Source organism: Micromys minutus, assembly GCF_963924665.1.
Source record: "Micromys minutus genome assembly, chromosome: 29".
Lineage (NCBI taxonomy): Eukaryota > Metazoa > Chordata > Mammalia > Rodentia > Muridae > Micromys > Micromys minutus.
The window spans coordinates 6962145-6982781 of record NC_137964.1 but is presented as its reverse complement, the minus strand read 5'-3'; the positions used below and the strand labels follow the sequence as shown (position 1 = coordinate 6982781).

Sequence of the window (20637 nt, the reverse complement as noted above, 5' to 3'; positions counted from 1 at the left end):
CCTGCCAAATGCTGGGATTAAAGGCATGAGCCAACATTTGCATGGCTTGTTCCCTATGTTTAAAAAAAAAGCCATTTATGAGAATGATGTGTCAGAGCAGGGCTGGACATGCATGGTAAAGTCGTGGGACATCAATTAGAATTTGAATTTCAGAGAGGCAACACTGAAAAAAAGCATCCAAGCTAGCTGTGGGAGCTCAGGCTTGCAACTCTGGACACGCAAGAGAAAAGAGGCCAGAGGGTGGAAAGTTCAAGACCAACCTAGGCAATTACACAAGTTCATAAGACCCTGTCTCAAAATGAGAAGGGGAGGAGGGTTACGGCTTTGGCTTCCTGCTAGAGAACTAGCCTATTATAACCTACATCTTATAACCTTCTTATAACCTAAGGCACATTTGCAAAAGCACTGTGTGGACTATCTCCAGACAGAGAGAAAGTTACATCATAGGTACCCAGAGACCCTGCCTGAGGGGTGCTGTGAGATTTGGCAGAAATGACAGGTTTCTGGAGAGACCCAGGGTTATGGTGCTGTCAGGCACTGAACACATCCCAGAGATGTTGGAAGCCCTCCCTGGAGCAACAGCAGCTCAGGGTGGAGGCCTCATCCTTAGGCAAGACTACGGAGGAAGCCAGCTCTATCCCCATGCACTGGGCAGCCATGACTACCTCCAGCTGCTCCTCCGTGGTTTTCCTCAGAGCTTCCTCAAAGCGCTGGGCTCTGTCCCGTAGAGATTGGCTCTGAAAAGTTAGCGTGTCCACCTGGTCCTGTAAGTGACAACAACAGAGATATTCCTCCAGGGGCCACGAGGATGGACATAGTGGCAGCTGGGGGTGTGCAGGTTAGTTTTCATCAACCTGTCACGAGCTGGGAAGAGGGACCCTTAATTGAGGGATTGCCTCTATCAGATTGTTGTCTGTGTGGTATTTTCTTCATTAATGATGACTGTGGGTCCGCTCAGCCCACTGTGGGCAGAACTATCCCTATGCAGGTGGTCCTGGGCTGTATAAGAAAGGTAGCTGAGTCAGCCTGTGTCAGCAGTGCTCCTCTGTGGTCTCTGCATCAGTTCCAACCTCCAGGTTCCTGCCTTGGCTTCCTTCAATGGTGTGCTGTAACCTGTCAGTCAAATATACCCTATCCTCCTTAAGTTGCTTTGGGTCTGTGTTGTATCACAGCAACAGGGAAGCAAACTAGGACCCAGAGGCCACTTACCCTTCTGACCTCAGGGCCGGGCTGTCCTATGGGGGGAGCCACCTATTCTCATCTGGTTTAATACTCTCCCTGCTGGAGCAGCGACCCCATCCTGGGGCAGTGGTCTGTGTGTGCTAAAGGCGTGACGGCATGCCTGTGGCACACAGGGCTCTCTCCTGTACAGCTTCACAGCAGCTGTGGCTAAGGAGACACCCAACCTCAACCACAGTGATGATGTCACCATGGCAACAGAGTGTTCTTGAGCGAACTTGAGCTCTCTGTGCCTAAAGAGCATCCCTTCCTCTACAGGTCGTTTGCTGAGAAGACCACGGTTACCCCAATGACCGCATCTCTGCTGTATTAAAACCCAGGGGCGAGGGGCTCTCATGAACTCTGCTGGCAAGAGATATGGCCTTAGCCAGTGGTGAGGTGACTTTTCACAACAGGCCCACATGTGTGCCAGCTCACTAGGCTACTTCCTTCCTTCACCACAGCAGAAAGCTTCAGTTTTCACACGTCCTTTGTAGCCCTGGCTGTCCTCGAACTCAGAGAGCTGCCCATCTCTGCCTCCCAAGCACTGGGATTAAAGGCCTGTGCCACCACTGCCTGCCTGCTTTTTGCTTTTGAGAAACCAAAGTCCCCATGCTGCTGTTAAATGCCGGCATTGGGACACAGGGACAACATGGCAGGCAGTGGGAGTTTGTGCTCACAAGAGCCAATGAGTGGAAAATGTCAGCTTGGAGTGGCTCCTCCGGGCCAGCACTGGGCTATGTCACCAGTGCCCTCACCTTCCAGAACAGACTATAAAATACCTGGTGCTACCCAACTCCCACACCAACAATCACTACCTGGGGTTTAAGCAATCCAACCGACATCTTTCTGCCTTGTTCACTGTTCAGAACAGATCCGCAGAGATGTTTGGACTCTTACAGAAGTTAGGTAGGGACGGAACGTTTTCCAACCCTCAATGGCTATTTCTTTCTTTCTTTCTTTCTTTCTTTTTTTTTTTTTTTTTTTTTTTTTTTTTTTGTTATTCGAGTGATGTGACCCTTTTTGGGGCTCTCAGAAGTCAGCAAGTGGCATGTTAATAAATCTCACGCTGCCCGGAGCTGCTCGTTGCAGCTTTTCCTCCTTCTTGCCTCTCACCACAAGTCAAGCTGATGTTAAGTCGGCCCCATACTTTGCTCTCCTTCGTCTCCTCATGTCTTGAGAAGGCTTTTATCCCCGTTTTACAGGTAAATAACTGAGGTTGGCAGAGGTAGCATTGTTACCCTAGATCTCAAAGCTGGTAGGAACTGTAGGGTGGGGCTTCAAACCCTTAACTACCCAAACTAGGAATTTTCCTAGCTGCCTAGTGGCACTAGGAAGTTGGCTCTGGCGACTATACGCTCCACACACCAATAGCCAGCTCAAGTTTCTGTTGACTGGAGAGTTAGAGCACGCGGAACTGTATGGCCTTTGGCTGACAGACAGGAGAGCAATCCACAGTGGGACAGACAAACACTCCCCTGTTGTGTTGCACCCCAGGCTCTGTTTTCTGCACGGTTCTTGCTGTGACCCTGGCTTCCTTTAGGAATGGGCTCATTATGACAGAGACGTCATCAAAGAAGCAAGATTCTTGCATGCACAGTCATGGGAACAGTCTCCCTGATTTTCAGAATGGTGTTCTCTGGTCAGAACCACTCCAGCAGGGATCCCAGCTGGGCTGTCACATCTCCGTGGCATCCCAGGTAGCTCCCTCTAGTACTAGGGCTGCTTTTGACTCTTTAAAGGCAACTGGAAGGTCTCAGAAGGCAAGAAGGAGATGAATGTGTCTGGGGGGCTCTACACTATCCCCTTGAAGACCAGGAGGAAGTAGAAAGAGTGATTTTTTCATCCCACCCACCTCCAGGTAACTAAAGTCTCTCTTAAAAACCACCACCAGGGAGAGCCAGGCAGTGGTGGCTGATACCTTTAATCCCAGCACTTGAGATGCAGAGGCAGGTAGATCGTAGATCTCTCAGTTTGAGGCCAGCCTGGTCTATGGCGTGAGTTCTAGGACAACCAGGGCTACACAGAAAACAAAACAAGCAAACCAAAACCTCCCAGGATGTGGTCCACCAATTCCAGCCTTCATAACCTCATTGTTCTCTAGAAAGTTCTCCTCTCACCCCATCTCTTCTCTCCAGGTACCTCTGACACAGCTTACATCCTACTAACCTAGTGTTCTCTGAGTACATATTCACAAGGCACAGTGACTTCTCAGAGCAGGGAATATGTCTTCTTTGTCTCCATGTTCCAGTTCACAGCAGGGGTCAGATAAACGTTTGCAGGCATGTGTAATGCTGTGGCTGTTCCAGCACCAGCTAAGGAAGTAGGGAAACACTGACCTGTAATGACAGCCTCAGCTTTTCAAAGTTTTCCTCCAACTCCTTCTTCTCAAATTCATGGGTAGATATAAGTTCTGGGAAGAAGAAAGATGGTATCAAATGGCTAGGTGGCCTTTCTTTGGAAAGCATAAAACAGTGCTGTTTGGTCCAGAGGGGGACATGTGACTTCCGGTAGCACTGGATGTCTACAGCAGACTCCAGGGTTCCTCTGCTCATGGCTGTGATGATTGGACTGTGATTTTTGAGAGAGAAAGAGGCAATTGGGAGATAGGACAATGGGGGTAAAAGAAAGGAAAGAGAGAGAGCATTGGCTGAATGTCCTGTCTTTCATAATGGAGGAACAGTTGATTGTCTTCTGTTCCCAGGATTTGCCCCTCCCTGCTTCGAAGCATCCACCTGGGGCTGAGGAAGGAACTTTGCAAGGTGGCATTGGAGAAGATATCTAGCCAACCATGCTTGATGTTGAGTTCATGCTGTGGATAAGGAATCAGTGTTGTGTCATCAAGAGCACCCTGGTAACCTCTGGGCCATACCCTGAAGACTCCCCAGGATTTGCTTGAATAGAGATCAGCTATGAGACACTTAGGCAGAAGAAAAGGTCGACTGCTCTGCTATTTCTGGGGGGTGGGGACTGTGGGGTTGGATCACCCTGCTCTGTGGAAGGCATCTGTAAGTTAATGTCAAGGTGATACATGATTGGACAGTACAGTGTGGGCGGGGATAGAGTTCTGGTAAGTAGAGAGGAGGAGTGGAGAGGCAAGAAGAGAAGAGACAACATGGAAGCAGATGTGGATGTTTTTCTCATATGGATAAGTTTTTAATTATTATTTCTAAGGGTTTCTATGGGTCAATTTATCTTATCTAGGCGGGCAGTTTATATCTTTGTCAACTGTTGTAAGCTTATTGTGTAGAGGGATTGTGGATTGAGAGTTTAACATATAAACCTGTTTGATAATATATTGATTGTTGAGTCATGTTTTTACCGGGCTGTGGAGGACAGTGTGTGAAAGCAGAAAGCAACATGCTGGGGCTGTTGTGGACCACCCGAGACAGAAGCAGCCAGGGCGGGTGGAGTGGACCATGCCTGGGTCAAAAGAAGTCAGTGTCTATGAGTATTTAGAAGTAGCGTGGAGCGGCTAAGACACAGATACCCTGCAGTGCCATGTGGTCCTACGGGGAGCCTACCCTAGCCTGGGATAAAAGGTTATTCACCATTTTAAATATTACCACTATAGGCGTCATCCCAGAGATAACTGATAAGTTACACAGATGAAGATGATGTAGGTCTTAAGCAAATAATGTCTGTTCCCCTCCAGAAAAGAGTCTTTTAGCTGGACGAAGCTTGTATCATCCTGGCTAGACCAGCAATTTGTTTTTGTGGTATGACTAGAAAGGTAAACTTTCTCCTTAATCAGCCTAGATCCCTGTCTTGGAATGAGCGAGTCCCGAAAAGCAACAATTACCATCTGGGTTGCCATGAGCTGTATTACAAAAATCTGTGTGGTTTCCCTCAACTCAAAACTTGGTAACTAATGGTTACTGGTGCTGTCTAGAATCTAGTTTTAATAGCCAATATTTGTACCTGTTAAAAAATAAAGTTTGTGTGGATTTAATTGACTTTATTTTTTTGTATTTATTTTGTGTATGAAAGCTTGCATACATGTATATGTACCATGTGTGTGCCTATTGTCCAAGGAGGTCAAAAGAACTGGAGTTACAGATTGTTGTATGTTATCATGTGTGTGCTGGCCACTGAACCTGAGTCCTCTGCAAAATCAATAAGTGCTTTTAACCACTGAACCATCTCTTTAGCCCCTGATTTTATTGACTTTATATGAACTGGCCTTCTTGTCTACCTTCCTCTGTATATGATTAGTCTTAGTGGTTACTGAGATCATTACCATATTACAATGAATGTTAAGGTTCTATTATATAGACCACATTATCTCAGCATCATATATAATTCAAAGGCCTGGGATGTGGTACCTAGCAAGACTTTACTTGTCAGAACAACAACAACAACAGCAACAACAACAACAACAACAAATCTACCGGGCTTAATGTGTGGAAATACAGGGGGAAGAGGGTGTGGAAGAATACCATAATTTATGGAATCCATACTTCAAAGTCCCTAAGGCACCGTGACTGTAGCTTGGGAATGGGTACTTCCAGAGGGTCCAACACCCTGAGGGACTGGGACATCGAATACCGTTGCTTACTACACAATATTGGCTTTCTCATAATGCATTTCTTTATTTCAAGGCCACAGAACTCTGACCTGTCTGCTCTCTAAAGTGATTCTTCTCAATTCTTGCTGCATATTAGAGTTTTGGACAGTCTTGGTGAGTGGGATAACGTTAAGCTAGATTTTTGGGGTTTAGGATCTACATGTCAATTATCTAAAGACAATGGTGGGTTTTGAGGTCACTTTAAAATTGTAGGCAAGGGTATGGGCTCAGGTGCTGGACTGAGCAAGTTCTCAGGACACTTTTCTTTCTTGTCTCCACTTTGGGTTCATGGGAAAGACACTTGAAAGCGGTGACAGCTAGGCTACCAAATACTGCACAGTGAGTTTCCTGTCTAAAAGACTGTTCCTAAAACAATACAAAATATTTGGGCACACACCTTTATTCCTAGCATTGGGGAGGAAGAAGAAGGGGGATCTCTGTGAACCAAGGCCAGCCTGGTTTGTAGATCCCAGGGCTACGCAGAGAAACCCTGCCTCAAAACAACAACAACAAGAGTCCGTAGATTTAAATTGGCTTCATGATGATTGTGGACAAGGAGACAAACTCCAGAGATGCTGCTACTGCCTAGGAACATCATGAAGACACTTAATCTCATCAAGTCGTATGCAGGAAAAGGCATATGCGTTGACTTTGCCTATAGAAGAATGGGCCCCGAGTCTGACTCCACCCTGAGTCATCTAAGGAGCTCCAAAACATCTCTCATCTTCGTTGCATGTGGACTCAAGGTTGGTAAAGACTTTAAGGGGATTGTAAAAATAACTCAAGGTTCTGATAATAGAGGTCCGAATGCATAAAGTTTTAGGCACAAGGCTGGGACTAGAACCCCAGGCCTGCTGCATGCTACACACACCTCCCCAGCCCTGCCTGAAGCCTCGCTTTCTATTTCTTCTTCTCACAGGGATGAACACAAAGGCTACAATAGAGAGACAAAAGGACAGAAAGGAAGAAAGAAGGGTCCTTTGCTCTGCTGCCAGAGGGGTTCAGCTTGCTCGCTTTCCCCATGTGCACAGGCTGGTACACACCTTGGACTTTGTGGTCATGGTCATCCTGCAGGATGGTGATGGCGACCGTGTGGTTATTTTCCATCTCCAGCAGGGCAGCCTCGTGGCTGGCAGTGATGTCTTCCACCTGAGGGAGAAGCATGGTCACTGGTCATCTGGAGAGCTGGGGTGGCTCTCAGGAATATCCACTTTGCTTGGGAAATGGAGGCACAACTTAGTGGGAGGAGAAAGTCAGTGGTCCCACCAGAGACAAGCCACTCTGCTGGAATGACAGACACTTTCAGTCTAGTACCAAAGCAAAGTTGGGATTTGCAGGTAACACAGTATTTCCTGGAGTCACTGCCACAACCTGGCTCACTGCAGAAAGATAGAAGTTCCACTTGGCACATGCCTTTAATCCTAGAACTCTAGAGGCAGAGGCAGGCAGATCTCCAAGTTCAAGGCCACCCTGGTCTATAGAGTGAGTTCTAGGATAACCTCAGCTGCACAGAGAAAACCTGCCTCAAACTGCCTGCCTCCAAAATGAGATGTTTCTCTCAGTAAGGACTGTCCCAGCCACCTCTGCAGAGCCCTGGGCCACACCATCACGTGCTCTTCCTTCACCCCAAGAGGTGGCGATGGGGCAGGAAGAAGAGTCCTCCGTCCTCTTCTCAAGGTTTCCCACTGTCAGGTGAGTGGGAGATATTCTGCCTTAATCTCTCAGTTAGAGTCGACCCCACTCTTCCCCCATAAGGTAGGTGTTTCTATGCCCATTTTGAAGAAAGGGGAACCGAGGCTTAGGTTTCATCCAACAGTAGAACATGGCAGAGATAAGTAGGGCCCCCAGCTCTGTCTAACCCCAATGGCGCTGGTCTCTCAGATACACAGAGCAACAGCATCTTCCCAAGGTACTGTCAGCAAATGTACCTTTTGGGCCCTCTCCCCAGTTCCCAGGTGAGGCCAGCGGGCTCACACATGTCCCCTGTGCCCAGGTCCTAAGCCCAAGCTTGCCTTCCAGATTGCCACCTACTGGGCATCTCTGCTTTCCAGGCAACATGGGGCTGCTCCTGGGAAGGTTTCCCACTGTCACCAGCGTGCAGCCTGCTCCAGATGGTTTCCGGTGTGTCACTTTTGTTTTTTGGTGCTGGTGACCGAACCCAGGGCCTTGCACACGTGCTCTGTCAATGAGCTACACACCCAGCCTCATTTTCATACTTTCTGAATCTGTTACCCAAAGACTGTGCTACCGACGGTGTTTGTTGCTTATTTATTTATTTAGGGTCTCTCTGTGTAGCCCTGGCTGTCCTGGAACTCTCTCTGTAGACCAGGCTAACCTCAAACTCAGAGATCCTCCTGCCTCTGTCTCTCAAGTGCAGGAATTAAAGGTGTTTGGTACTACTGCTGGGCATCCAAGTGGCTCTTCTTAATCCATCATTACCTTCGATTTGTTTACTATTTGTAAAAATGATTTCAGTCTTTGTTTTAACTTCAAATGTGTGTCATATTGGAGTAATTGCTCAGGGTACTCTCCCCCCATGATGGCCTCTCCTAGACATATTACCTGATATGATGTTTATTCAAATTCTTTATCAAGAATGTCTTATACTTCCATAACACAGTGGTATGTATGTATGTATGTATGTATGTATGTATGTATATATATATGTGATGAAAGTACATCTGTCTATATATCTAAAACCAGCTTTTAAAAAATGGCTATTTATTTATTCTATATGAGTACACTGTGGCTGTCTTCAGACACACCAGAAGAGGGCATCAGATCTCATTACAGATGGTTGTGAGCCACCATGTGGTTGCTGGGATTTGAACTCAGGACATCTGGAAGAGCAGTCAGTGCTCTTAACCACTGAGCCATCTCTCCAGCCCCTGAAACCAGTTTTAACAACAACAAAAATACCAAAAGAAAAAAAAATTCTGGTACACAAAACCTTTTTTGTTCCATGTTGCCTTACAAAAATTTGATAATTCAGTGTATTTAATAACCTACAATAGTGTGAAAACCTGACATTTTAAAACCACAAATCCAGAAAAAAAAATGTGTCTAGATCCAAAGGACTTCGGTGGCCCAATGACACATAGCTTCTAGATAACGATATTTGGCTACGTTTGCAGAAATCTCATATAGAGGAAGGTATGTTTTCTACAATATAGAAAGAAGATATATTATCTTCAATAAAGGAAGCTTGATTTAATCAACATGGAGGAGGGCAAACACATTCATGTGTGTAGTACCCAGCAAGGCCACGAGAGGGCATCAGAGCCCGCAGAGCAGGTGGTGGTGAGCTGCTCAATGTGTTGGCTCTGATGAGGGAATATAGGTCCTCCGTCAGAAAGTTAGGATTGTTAACCACTGACCTTCCTCTCTCCAGACCCCCAGTGTATTTTTATTTAAAACTTATACCACTCAGACTCTTCATTGCGGTAACCAAATGCCTGACAGAAACAACTTAGAGGAAGAAAGAGACGAACTTCAGAATTTCCGAGGGTTCACTCCACAAATACTTAGTCCACGTGCTTGGGCAGAATATCATGGCAGCCAGGGGTTGTGGGGAAACCTTACAGCGGACAGGAAGTAGAAAGGAAGAGATCTTCAAAGCTATGCACTGTAGCCTACTTTTCTCTAGCCAGATTCCAGCCATTGAGTGTCTACCACTGCCTTTTCTTATTTATTTTTATTATGTATATGGTGTTTGCCTGCATACATGCCTGTGCGCTGTATACATGCAGTGCCTGTGGAGGCCAGAAGAGGGCGTCTGATTCCCTGGAGCTGCAGTTACAGATGGTTGTGAGCCACCATGTGGGTGCTGGGAACGGAACTAGGTTCTCTGGAAGAGCAGCCGACGCTCTTAACCACCCAGCCACCTTCCCACTCCTATTTATTTTATTTTTATTTGGTGGGGGTGGAACCCAGGTCCTCCTCAAGAGCAGCCAGAGCTCTTAAGCCCCTCCCACCCCTTCTCAAAACCCTGCACCAGCTCCAATCAAGTATTTGACACAGGAGGCACCGAGAGACATTTCACATCCTAACGGCTGACTTTCATTAGGAGTAATCTCATTTCGTGGGAAACTTTACCTCTCATTTCCCTCCCTACCCACCGCATCTACCCCTTCCCCCACTCTCTGGGGCTGGGAACAAATCAGCATTGTTTATGCTTGGCAAATACTCCAGCACAGTGCTTCCCAACCTTCTCCATACAGTTCCTCTTGCTGCGGGGACCCCAACCACAACATCATTGTGCTGTTACTTCCTATGTATGATTTTGCTACTATTGTGAATCATAATGTAAATATCTGAAATGCAGGATATCTGGTGTGTGACCCCTGGGAAAGAGTCATTCAGCTCCCAAAGGGTCATTGACTGATGGGCTGATGGGTTGAAAACCACTTCTCTACTGCCAAGAAACCTTCCTAGATACTCTCTCCCCCTTCTCCTTTTCCTCCCCCTCCCTCCCCCCTCTCTCCCTCCCTCTCTCTCGGTCATGAATTGCCATCTTTTAAAATAGGGAAATCACTGGATAGAGCTAACAAGCAGCCCACAGCCATGTCTGTGACAGTGTGGATTTGGAACCAACATGCCACTCTGTTGGCTGGGGCATTCTTGCTTAAAGAGAACCAAGCCTCAAATCCCTCATGGCTTGGGGCTGTGGATCCACTCTGAGGAGAAGCATTCAACCACTAAGTTCCTATTCTCTAGTGGAATTTTTATCTAAAACCTTTCAGTCTGGAGGGGGAAAAAATGGTTAAAATGGAAGGAGTTGGAGAGATGAGTCAGCCCGTAAGAGCATTTTCTGATTTTTTAAAAAAAGATTTGTTTATTTATTCTATGTAAGCACACTGCAGCTGTCTCCAGACACACCAGAAGAAGGCATTGGATCCCATTACATATGGCTGTGAATCACATGTGGTTGCTGGGATTTGAACTCAGGACCTCTGTAAGAACAGTCAGTGCTCTTAACCACTGAGCCATCTCTCCAGCCCGCATTTCCTGCTCTTGCAAAAGTCTTTGGTTCACTGTCCAGCACCCACACCAGGCAGTTCACGGCTGCCTATAACGTCAATTCTAGGGGACCAGACGCCCTCCTCTGGTCTCTGCAGATATCAGTGTGCACAGTAGTGCATAATAAACACACTTAGGTACACACATATACACATATGAAATCAAATCTTTAAAAAAAGAAAAAGTTTTTGTTTTCTGCTCCACTAAAAATGTCGGTTAAACCCATAGCACCATCTGTCAAACTAAGAGCTGAATTATTATCAGGGGGGCATGGCGTTTATACAGCCCAGTGTACGTGAAAAATCTTTCACTGGCCCTTGGTAGGATTGCTCAGTCTGAAGAGATGTCAAAATCCTCTGAAGATATCTGCATGGGTTTAGATCAGTTTTCCCATAGGAAACAGAAGATGATTTAATGTATTGCAGATGACAAAATCAAAGGTTTTCCTCCATTGCTAGCCCGTGGCAAGCATGGTGGATTGAAGGAGAAATGTCTCTCGTAGATATATTTGAAGCTTAGCCCTGGGTTGGCGGGAGTGTTTGGGGACGATTAGGAGGTGGGAGAGGTGGGACATGGGCTAGAGGAAGGAAGTCATTGGGGACGGGCTGTGAGCGTCTGTGGCTTCGCCTTACTTCCAGCTCACTCTGTTTCATGTGTACAGCTAGGGTTGTGAGCTCTCAGCCTCCAATACCGCCATCTTTCTCACTATGTGCTGGGTGCCTCTCCTGCCATGATAAGACTGTTCTCTCTGACACCATCAGCCAAAATAAATCCTGTCTCCCATAAGCTGTGTGTGCGTGTGTGTGTGTGTGTGTGTGTGTGTGTGTGTGTGTGTGTGTGTGTGTTTTATTTGTTTGCTTTGGTTTGGTCATGGTGTTGCACCATAGCAACAGAAAAATTGACCGATTTAACAAGCTTCTGCTGCCTGAAGATCTTTCTCGTTTGACTAGAACCTTGGGTACAGCCTTAGACTTCAGCATCTTATCTTCTGGCCACGCCATAGACATAGGGTTCTGGGCTCTTCCATGGAGGAGGAGGCTGTCCGTTTGCCTCAAACAGCCGCAGTTGTTGGGTGAGACAGCTGTTCCCTGGAGCAGGTCTCCAGGCTGGAATTGGCTTGCTACTGAGCGGGGCTGGATACAGAGACACCAAGTGTGGAAAGCCGTCTGTCTCTCAGATGAGCAAAGATGGAGTCACAGACTTTACATTTAGCTACCTGCCAGATGCAATTAACTGGGGCTTTGGCAATTCACTTAGAGAAGATGTATTTTGAATAGCACACCACGTGCTCTGTATTTTCTCATTAAACTCAAACCAGATTAAATTCCCATTTGCCCTCATCCCAGATACACATCCTTATTAGAGGAGCCGGAGGGAGCCAGCCTGGGCTTAAACCCTCCAGCACCCTCCTGCTGGTTTCTTTTCCCAACACCCAGGAGCCCACTCTCCTATGACACCTTGCCAGTTTGCTAGATGCTAGCCCAGGGCAGGCAGCAAGCTATATTAGAGGGATGACGCCATCTGGTTCCCGGGGTGGGCTTCTCTTCAGCTTGAAGGGTGTGGGTCCACAAGGACCCAATCACCCCCTGCATCATGTCTGCTTAGCACGCAGTCTCCTGTGCCAGACAGTGAGGTCCTGGGCCTCATTCTGTTTGTGTGGACTATCTTCCGCAGGGAGGATGGAGCTGGCTGGATGGACAGGTTAAGGAGATGTAATACAGGGTGACAAACTGAGTGGTCTCTGCCTGTTCAAACTCCTCATGGGACACTGTGCCTCCTGCCATTCACCTGGCAAGGATGAGTTTTTAAAGGAAATGGAGAAAGGGGATTTGGTGAGTCACAGAAATGTACTCCTCAGGGAAGACAAGGGACTTTTCTGCCCATGAGTCATGCAACAGAATTCCAGTGACTTACTTAACCCTGGGACTTTATCTTCTTACCCACAAAATGGGGATAGGAATGGCCATCTGGAAGGGTAATGGAGTCAGGATACAGCAAGCACTGAAATTAGTGGCTAATGCAGAACCAGGGCCACATACATGTTTGCGTAGCTCCTCTGCCCATAAAGAATAAGCGAAGAACAGATAACCGATAAGGGGCAAGTGTAAAACTTCAATCTTAGGTAAGTTCTCACTAAGAATATAGTCTTAACCCGACCCAGAAGGATGAGAAGGAACTATAGGGTCTGCATGGATAGCGTTCCAGGCACAGGGTGCAGAGAAAGCCAGAATGAGGCCGGAGTCTGAGCTTAACCCTAAGCCGGATTCCTCAAGTGGCCCAGGCTCCTCTCACCTGCTCCTGGTGCTGGCAGCGCATGCGCAGCAGCTGGTCCTGGTGCTCCGACTGCAGACGTGCGCTCTCCGCCTGGAACTGTTGCTGCAGCCGCTCCTGCAGCTCCTGCACTTCCGCCTGTTGCTGCCAGCCCAACCTCCTCAGCTCCTCCTCGAACCTCCGCTCCAGAGCCTCCTTCTCCTTCTGCAGTTTCTCACACTTGGCGGTGTTGAAGGCTGCGGGGAACACAGAGAAACTTTCTTTAGCACGGTGGGGAGAAGACGCTCTGATCATCCACCACAAGTCCTCCCCACCCCCCCTGAAGCTTTCAAAAATAAAGCTGAAATAGGAACCGCTGGGTCGGAGCGTAACTCGGCGGTAGACTTCTTGGCTTGGCATGCATGAGGCCCTCCCAGCACCAAAAGCCGATTAAAGAAATAAAGTACGCCATAGGCAGGGGGATCTGTGAGTTTGAGGCCAGCCTCGTCTACATCGCAAGTTCCACGCCATCCAGGGCTACACAGTGAGGCCCTGTCTCAAAAACAAGTAAACAGAGAAATAAACCACAAACACCTCAAAACCTAGTTTAGTACAACACGTTGTATCAAAATTCTCTCTTCACCTCAACCATCAAAGTGTTCATTGGCTGTTCCACTATGTCTCGGTTCCCTAGTGTGTATGAGCTATGTCCCCACAAGGCCAGCTCACTCAGGATATATGTGACACAATAGTGCCACCCAGTGCTCAGAGCCGGCCTAGTCCTGGCTCAGTGTCTTCCTACTGATAACAGCTTATGTCCCTTTATTGCTGACATCTGCTTCCAAGACTTGCTGGCACAAACAATATTACATACAAATACAACAAGCAGTTTCACTCATGTGCCCGGTCACTTTTCCTTAAAATGAGTTCGGGGGGGTGGAAGTCCCCATGGCTTTCCCATGCGTTGTCGTCATCTAGTGGTTGACGCTTTCTTTAAATATCATAGATAGCGATGAATAAAACTGTGACCACCAGGGGGCGGTATGGCGCTTGAAAAATGTCAGGGGGTGGGGTGGGAGGGGAACACACTGCCTCCTATGGACTTCTATCTTCTTCTAGAATTCGGTTTGGTGAAAACTTTGAGGTAAAATAAAAGGAGTAGCTGAAAGGGAAGTCTGAGGTGTTCACAGAGGGAGACTATGCCACCAGCGGCCTGCCCTGTCGCATTCACAGACACACCAGGTAGCAGCTCTAGAGCATGAAAGCTGGCTCCGAGAAAACAGGATATGGCGCTTGTATTCTCCTCTTACCTAGATACGGATTGCTGCTCCCAACAGTCCTACTATGTGCCGAGTAGGTAGCCCTACTATGTGTCAAATAGATAGCAGAGAGCAGGAAGTGCAATTAACTAGTCAAGGTCGCTCTCCAGCAGAGCCAGAAGCATGGACAACCTCAGTGTCCCCGAGTCCAGGCTTTGGCAACACCAGTTTCTCAAACTCATCTGACTGTTCTGAGCTTAATATCAGCCAAAGAAGAGTATCAGATTCATTGCGTGCTCAGACCTTGTTATGGTTCGGAGTCAGAAATATCTCCCACATGCTCAGGTTTTGTATAGTAGTCTCAGTCTAGTTATGCTGGTGTTTGGAAACTGTAGAGTCTTTAGGAAGTGGCGCAGAAAGTTGTATCTGACCCCCTCTTCCTGTCTTGGCATCATGTGGCTCTCATAATGAACTGGGTCATCCCAGAGCTGTACTCACCATAGAGGAAGACATTTTGCTTTGTTTATTAATTTCCACTTTACAGGTTTTATGGCTATAGGTGGTTTTTCTGCATGCAGGTCTGTGTGTAGGTTGATGTCAAGGCGATACATGATTGGACAGTAGAGAGTAGGGCAGGGAAGGCAGGAGAGAGGAGAAGGAGGGAGAGCAACATGGAGGCTGACGTAGATGTTTCTCTCTGCATGCCTCTATATGGACAAAGGTTGTTATGAATATTTTATAAGGAATGGAATAGTACAGGATGATCTGACTTGTCTAGGTGGGCAAATTATATCATACCAATCTGATCAGAGTATTTTGGTGAGTTCTTTGATGTGGCAACTTAACTGAGTTCAAAAGAGGGTGTAGTGGGGGGACGAGCAAAACCTGCTGGGGAGTTGGGATGTGTTCATGCCGGATGTAGCAACAACCCACCAAGGGAAAGTGAGTGGAAACAGCGTGCTGGGGAGGTCTTGGACCACCCAGGTCAGAAGCAGCCAGGGTTGGTGGAGTGGACCGCCGGGGTCACAGGAAGGCCGGGTCTGTGAGTACTTGGGGCAGCGTGGAGCTGCTGAGATAAAGATACCCCACAGTGCCATGTGGCCCTAATGGTGCCAGCACTAGTGTGGGATAAAAGGTCGCCACTCTTTTATTTACAGCAACATCTGTGTACCCCTTGAGTGCCTGAGGCTTGCCAAAGCCAGGAGAAGCATCCGGTCCCCTAGAGCTAGCCATGTTGGCTCTGGGAAATGAACCCAGATCCTTTGCAAGAGCAGTCAGTGCTCTAACCACTAAGCCATCTTTCCAGCCCTGGATGTGCCATTTTGTTAGCATTTCATTACAAAACATACCCCCAAGGAGAGAAAACTTCAATCACAGAGAAAAATGTTATCTCAGAGATGCCCGATGGAACAGTAACAAGCTGTTGTTTTTGTATTTCAGAAGAAGAGGACTAAAGAGATATACGGAAGAGCAGACATAAAGATAAAAAACCCAATTCATTCAAAGTCTCTTGATAGTCATAAATGCCTTGTGTCGCTTAATATATTCTTTAAGAGGAACAAGGGATTGAATGGATGGTGGCCGGTCCTGTGTGAGACAGTAGCTGGGGTGTGGGACAGGGGGATTTACCAGCAAAGGGGGAAGGAGGAAACAGGTTTAAGGTAGTTTTAGGCTTCTGAAAACAGAAGCTTTGCTGTCCACACGAGAATCGGTAACACAACATTCATATGCAGGAAAGTATTCTGCAGAGGTCTGTCTGTGCACGGACAGACAGGCTCCTTCATCTTGCACCTTTAATGTGGGTGCCTGGCCTTTTAAAGGCATCTCCATGGCATCAATGAACATAACTATTACCCTGGACTTCCTGTGCCAAGACTCTTGTTCCTAGGCTGTTCAGTTCAATGTGTGCCATGGGGCTTGGGAGACTCCTCTCTGACACGAAGCCCAAGTGTGCATGTGTGCATACTCTTATGTTGTGTGGGGATGTATATCTCTACTTCTGTGTGTGTGTTAGGCTTGTGAGTGTGTCTGATTCCCCACAGCTGAAGCTGGTTGTGAGGCACCCTCTGGGTGCTGGCCATTAAACTGTGGTTCTCTGCAAGAACAGTGCATGCTCTTCACAGCTGAGCCATCCCTTTAGCCCGACGTGTGTACATTTTTATAACCAACAGCTGACCAACATTAACATTATTCATCCTAACAGAAATGTCCACTCAACACCCTGGCTGAACTTCGTTGGTGCTACCAGGAGCCCTCGCTGAGCAGAATGCTGGCACTGAACTTAAACAAATCCCGGATGCTAATTCCTGCAGAGCGCAGGGCTAGCTGCTGGAGAAGACAGCCGTTCTTCTGGGTAGCAAGCCTCAGGTAAAGGTATTCGAGACCCCTCTCAGTCAGGATGCTGGAACACTCTGATCTTCAGATGGGACTGTTCTGGCTGATGGGTTCTCATAAGCCCTGCAAGACTAAACAGGACAGCCCCCTACTACTTTCATCATTGTGTGGGGGTTCCCCAGGAAACCCACCTTCCTGCCAACATGCAAATGGCTCCAACTTCCAGTCACCACGACAGAGTAGACACTGAGAAGTAAGCTCCAACTGTCAAATGAAGGTTACATCTCATGGGTTGGGGCCAGGAGTTAGTGGTGTGCTGGTTTTTGTTTTGTCGTTTCGTTCTGTCAACTTGACACAAAGCTGGAGTCATTTTGGAAGAGGGCATCTCAGCTGATGAGCTGCCTCCATCAAACTGGGCATTTTAAAGGCATTTTCTTGATTTGTAATTGATGAGGGGGGAGTAAGTCCACTGTGGGCGGTGCCATCCCTAGGCAAGTGGGCCTGGACTTATAAAAAAGCAAACCAAGCAAACCATGGGGACCAAGCCAGTGAGGACCATTCAGATGCTCCCTCTAGGTTCCTGCCTGAGTTTCTGTCTTGACTGGGACCAAGAAGTATAAGCCAGAACAACCCCCTCTTCCCCAAATTGTTTTGGCCAGTCCCATCAATAGAAAAGTAATTAGGATAAATGGACTCGTGTCCCTGACATCCAGCTTGGCATCCATTCGGATCAAAGCCACCCTTCACTGGGGTCATTGATGGTTAAGTGCAAGGTGCAGCTGAAGAGCTTTAGAATGTGAGCCTGGGAAGAATGGCAACTAAGGAGAAAAAGCAAAACCACATGGAGTCCAGGTGATGAATCCCCTTTCATAACATGAACATCTCCAAGGAAGATGGTTAGAACGTGTTAAACATGTAGATGTAACAGGATTTTATAAATATCAGAAAGGATGTGGCTGCCATGTGGAATAAATCAGTGTCTAAAAAATAGTATAGTGGTGTGTGTGTGTGTGTGTATGTGTGTGTATGTGTGTGTGTGCGTGAGAGAGAGAGAGAGAGAGAGAGAGAGTAGCTGTAATGTATTTCCCATGGCAACCATATCTCTGGTGCATATAAAGGGAATTAGTAGGTTCAATATAACTGTGCATGGGTAAGCACCTGTTTGGGAGAGAAACCAAAATGACTTTGGAAAATGACATTTCCTAGAATAAAATTTAATCAGAGTGACTGAGGTCATTGATTTGAATTTTCCCATCTCATTTTCCTGTAAGAGGAGCAGGATTCCCAGACCTTGTCATGCTGGGTGGTGCAGCCTGCAAGGAAATTAGTCTTTCTGAAATTCTAACAACAAGCTCAAATGTCTGACAGCAGACAAGACCTTTGAGAGCAAAACACACTCCCCAAACCACCCTCTGATTACCCATGGGGCAGTTAGTATATTTTGGGTGTCTTCCCAAATTTTGTGAGGGAAGATTGAATGGGAAGGTTCAATTACGCTGACCAGAGAATTCTGCAACACAAATTTTGATGTGTTCTGTTTTTATTTTCTAAATTAATTTCAGGCTCCCTTGACCAACGTGCTCCCTAGAAGTATGTTGTTAAGAGGCTGGTAAGATGGCTTTGCAAAGGACCTGAATTCAGCTCCCAGCACCCATGCTGGATAGTTTAAAATTGCCTGTAACTTTGGCTTCAGGGGGAACTGGATAGGAGGCCTTTGGCATCTGTGGGCATCTGCACCCATGAACACATACCCACACTCAGCCATACATCTTGGGATTCTTCATGTGAGTGGGGGTCCCTCCTTAGGCTACAGTGGGGAATACCCAACTACGTTTCCCCCACTGCCCCAAACACTCCTCCACTTAACCTCAGATTCAAATCAAAACCAATTTCTTCATGTGCTGGTTGACCATGGACTTTCACTGCCCACAATACACATCTGGGGGATTAAAAACCCACCTATGAGCTGCTCTCCAATATTCTGTTTCTGCTGCCCAGAGAGACACTGCAGGCGATTCCAACAGGCATTAGAGCAGAGAACCACATTCTGACCGGGTGTCAGACCCATTGTTGTGTTTATTCAAGCCAAGGGTCAGGATGGCAGATGAGGGCTTATTAACAGCTACTGACAGAATTTGGGACAGCAATTTCAGGAGAGACTGGGGATGGCCGATTCTATACTAGAATCTGTAACATTTGAGCTATTCCTACTTTCAGCAACGTCATCATTTTTAGAAATGTCACCTCCCCAACCCCCCTCTTTCTTTCTGGTCTCTGCCTCCTGTGACTCCCATAGGACCCAATGGATAAGTAGCATTAGGAATGGCAGGGCCGCTACTGGGGGCAAAGCTTTCTCCCTGGACCCATCAGGAGCCTCATCTGAAAACTTCACTTTCTTCTTTAAGAGGAAGCAAGTGCAGACCACAGCTCTAGAATTACCGGCTGTCAACGGATCCCCACATTCTCCTCTGCCTTTCTTCTGTCACAAAGGCGATCTCCACAGTGGAGTGAGAATTTGCTCGGGAAGCAGAGCATCCCCTGGGATGGACTAGTCACGCCCCGGTGCTGCCAGGGACTTGTGCTTTGTCTCTGTTAGGGTTTGTTTCTCCCCCCATTTGGCAGATGAATCCTGCTTCTATTCTTAGCTTTAATGCAGAAATCAAATGACTTAAACCTAAACTGGGTACAAATCCGGCTGCATTTAGATGTTTCCGGGGATTGCTGAAGGCATGCCCAGCCCAAGTGCATTGAATGGCCTGTCCTCAACCCAAAGTCTGCTCTTGGGAGGCCAGCTGTCTCTCTCGGGGGAGACATTCAACCTGCAGAAGAGATCTCTGCTCTGTCTTTATACACTAGCTGTTGTACTTCAACAGAGCTCCTTGCCAGCAGCATCTTCTGGAGTAGGCAGATGAAGAGGAATCTGAGGGTCAGAGAGGTCAAGCCTACTTTTCCTGTTAGTCACCGGAGGCCCAAAGCCTGGAACCAGCTGCAAATAATCAGGAGAAACTTTTGCATCTTGGGGTACCAGCTTGATACCATTCATATGACAACTCCACAGAGGATCAAATCTGGCACTGTTTTCCTCACACCTAAGGAAAGTATGTCTGTTCATGGTGTGTGTCCTAACAGCTTACTGACTTGGGAGGTTGTTTATTTTGTAAATTTGGTATTAGCTAGAGTCATCTGGGAAGGAAGAACCTCAACTGAGAAAAATGCCTTCATCAGACTTGCCTGGGGGCATTTTCTAGATTAATGATTGACATAGGAGGGCCTAGTCCACTGTGGGCGGTGCCATCCCTAGGCAGATAGACCTAAGCCATGTAAGACAGGTACTGAACATGAGCCTGGAAGCAAGTCAGTAAACAATAGTCCTCCATGGGCTCTGCTTCAGTTCCTGCCCTGAGTTCTTGCCCTGATGTCTTTCAACAAAGAGCTATAAGCTGGAAGATGTAACAAACCTCTCCTTCCCAGGTTTCTTTTGGTCATGGTGTTTATCACAGCAACAGAACATCAACTAGGATGGTGGCTATTTGTGAAACTAAGCACAAATGGCGGTCAGGGGAGGGGAGGGAAGTTTTTCATTTAAGTTTGTTTGTTTGAATTTCATTTATGAAAACTCTGAGGTACAATGCACAGTGGTCAGCTGGTTCACTCTGCATGGAGGAGGGCTTATCAGTAACTTCAGATCCCGGGTCCCCAAAGATCCATTTTAATACTCCAACCTCTTAGCCAGGGAGGGGAGTGGTGCTAAGCCCGACAGTAGGCTGCTGCAGCCAACACAAGGGGCCCTGCAGGATCTCCTAAAAGCTCCAAGGTCACCCTGGAGTTGGGAAGCACTTAGTTGTTCCTTGACATTTGCCCTGCACTAGTCACGCTTCATGCTTCTCTATGATAGCGTATCTTGTGAGCCCGGGCTTCAGCTGTTGCTCTGGGAAAAGGCACAGAGTGATAATTACTGTGAGATAGAGCTGGTGTGTGTGTGTGTGTGTG

At 47.2% G+C, this 20637-nt stretch overlaps 1 protein-coding gene across 3 annotated transcripts in view; it reads right to left on the bottom strand.

Annotated features, from left to right (window-relative positions):
• The window catches only part of MTUS2 (microtubule associated scaffold protein 2), a gene marked incomplete at both ends in the record, with an annotated part of 226217 nt that overhangs the window by 5884 nt on the left and 199696 nt on the right, over positions 1–20637 (bottom strand). For 2 of the 3 annotated variants that reach the window (XM_080941222.1, XM_080941223.1), the window contains 4 exons: positions 666–764; positions 3558–3631; positions 6829–6934; positions 13097–13311. In XM_080941222.1, coding sequence (XP_080797348.1) covers positions 666–764; positions 3558–3631; positions 6829–6934; positions 13097–13311 — 494 coding nt within the window. The remainder of the gene's footprint in view (positions 1–665; positions 765–3557; positions 3632–6828; positions 6935–13096; positions 13312–20637) is intronic. The other variant, XM_080941224.1, reaches the window with a different exon arrangement.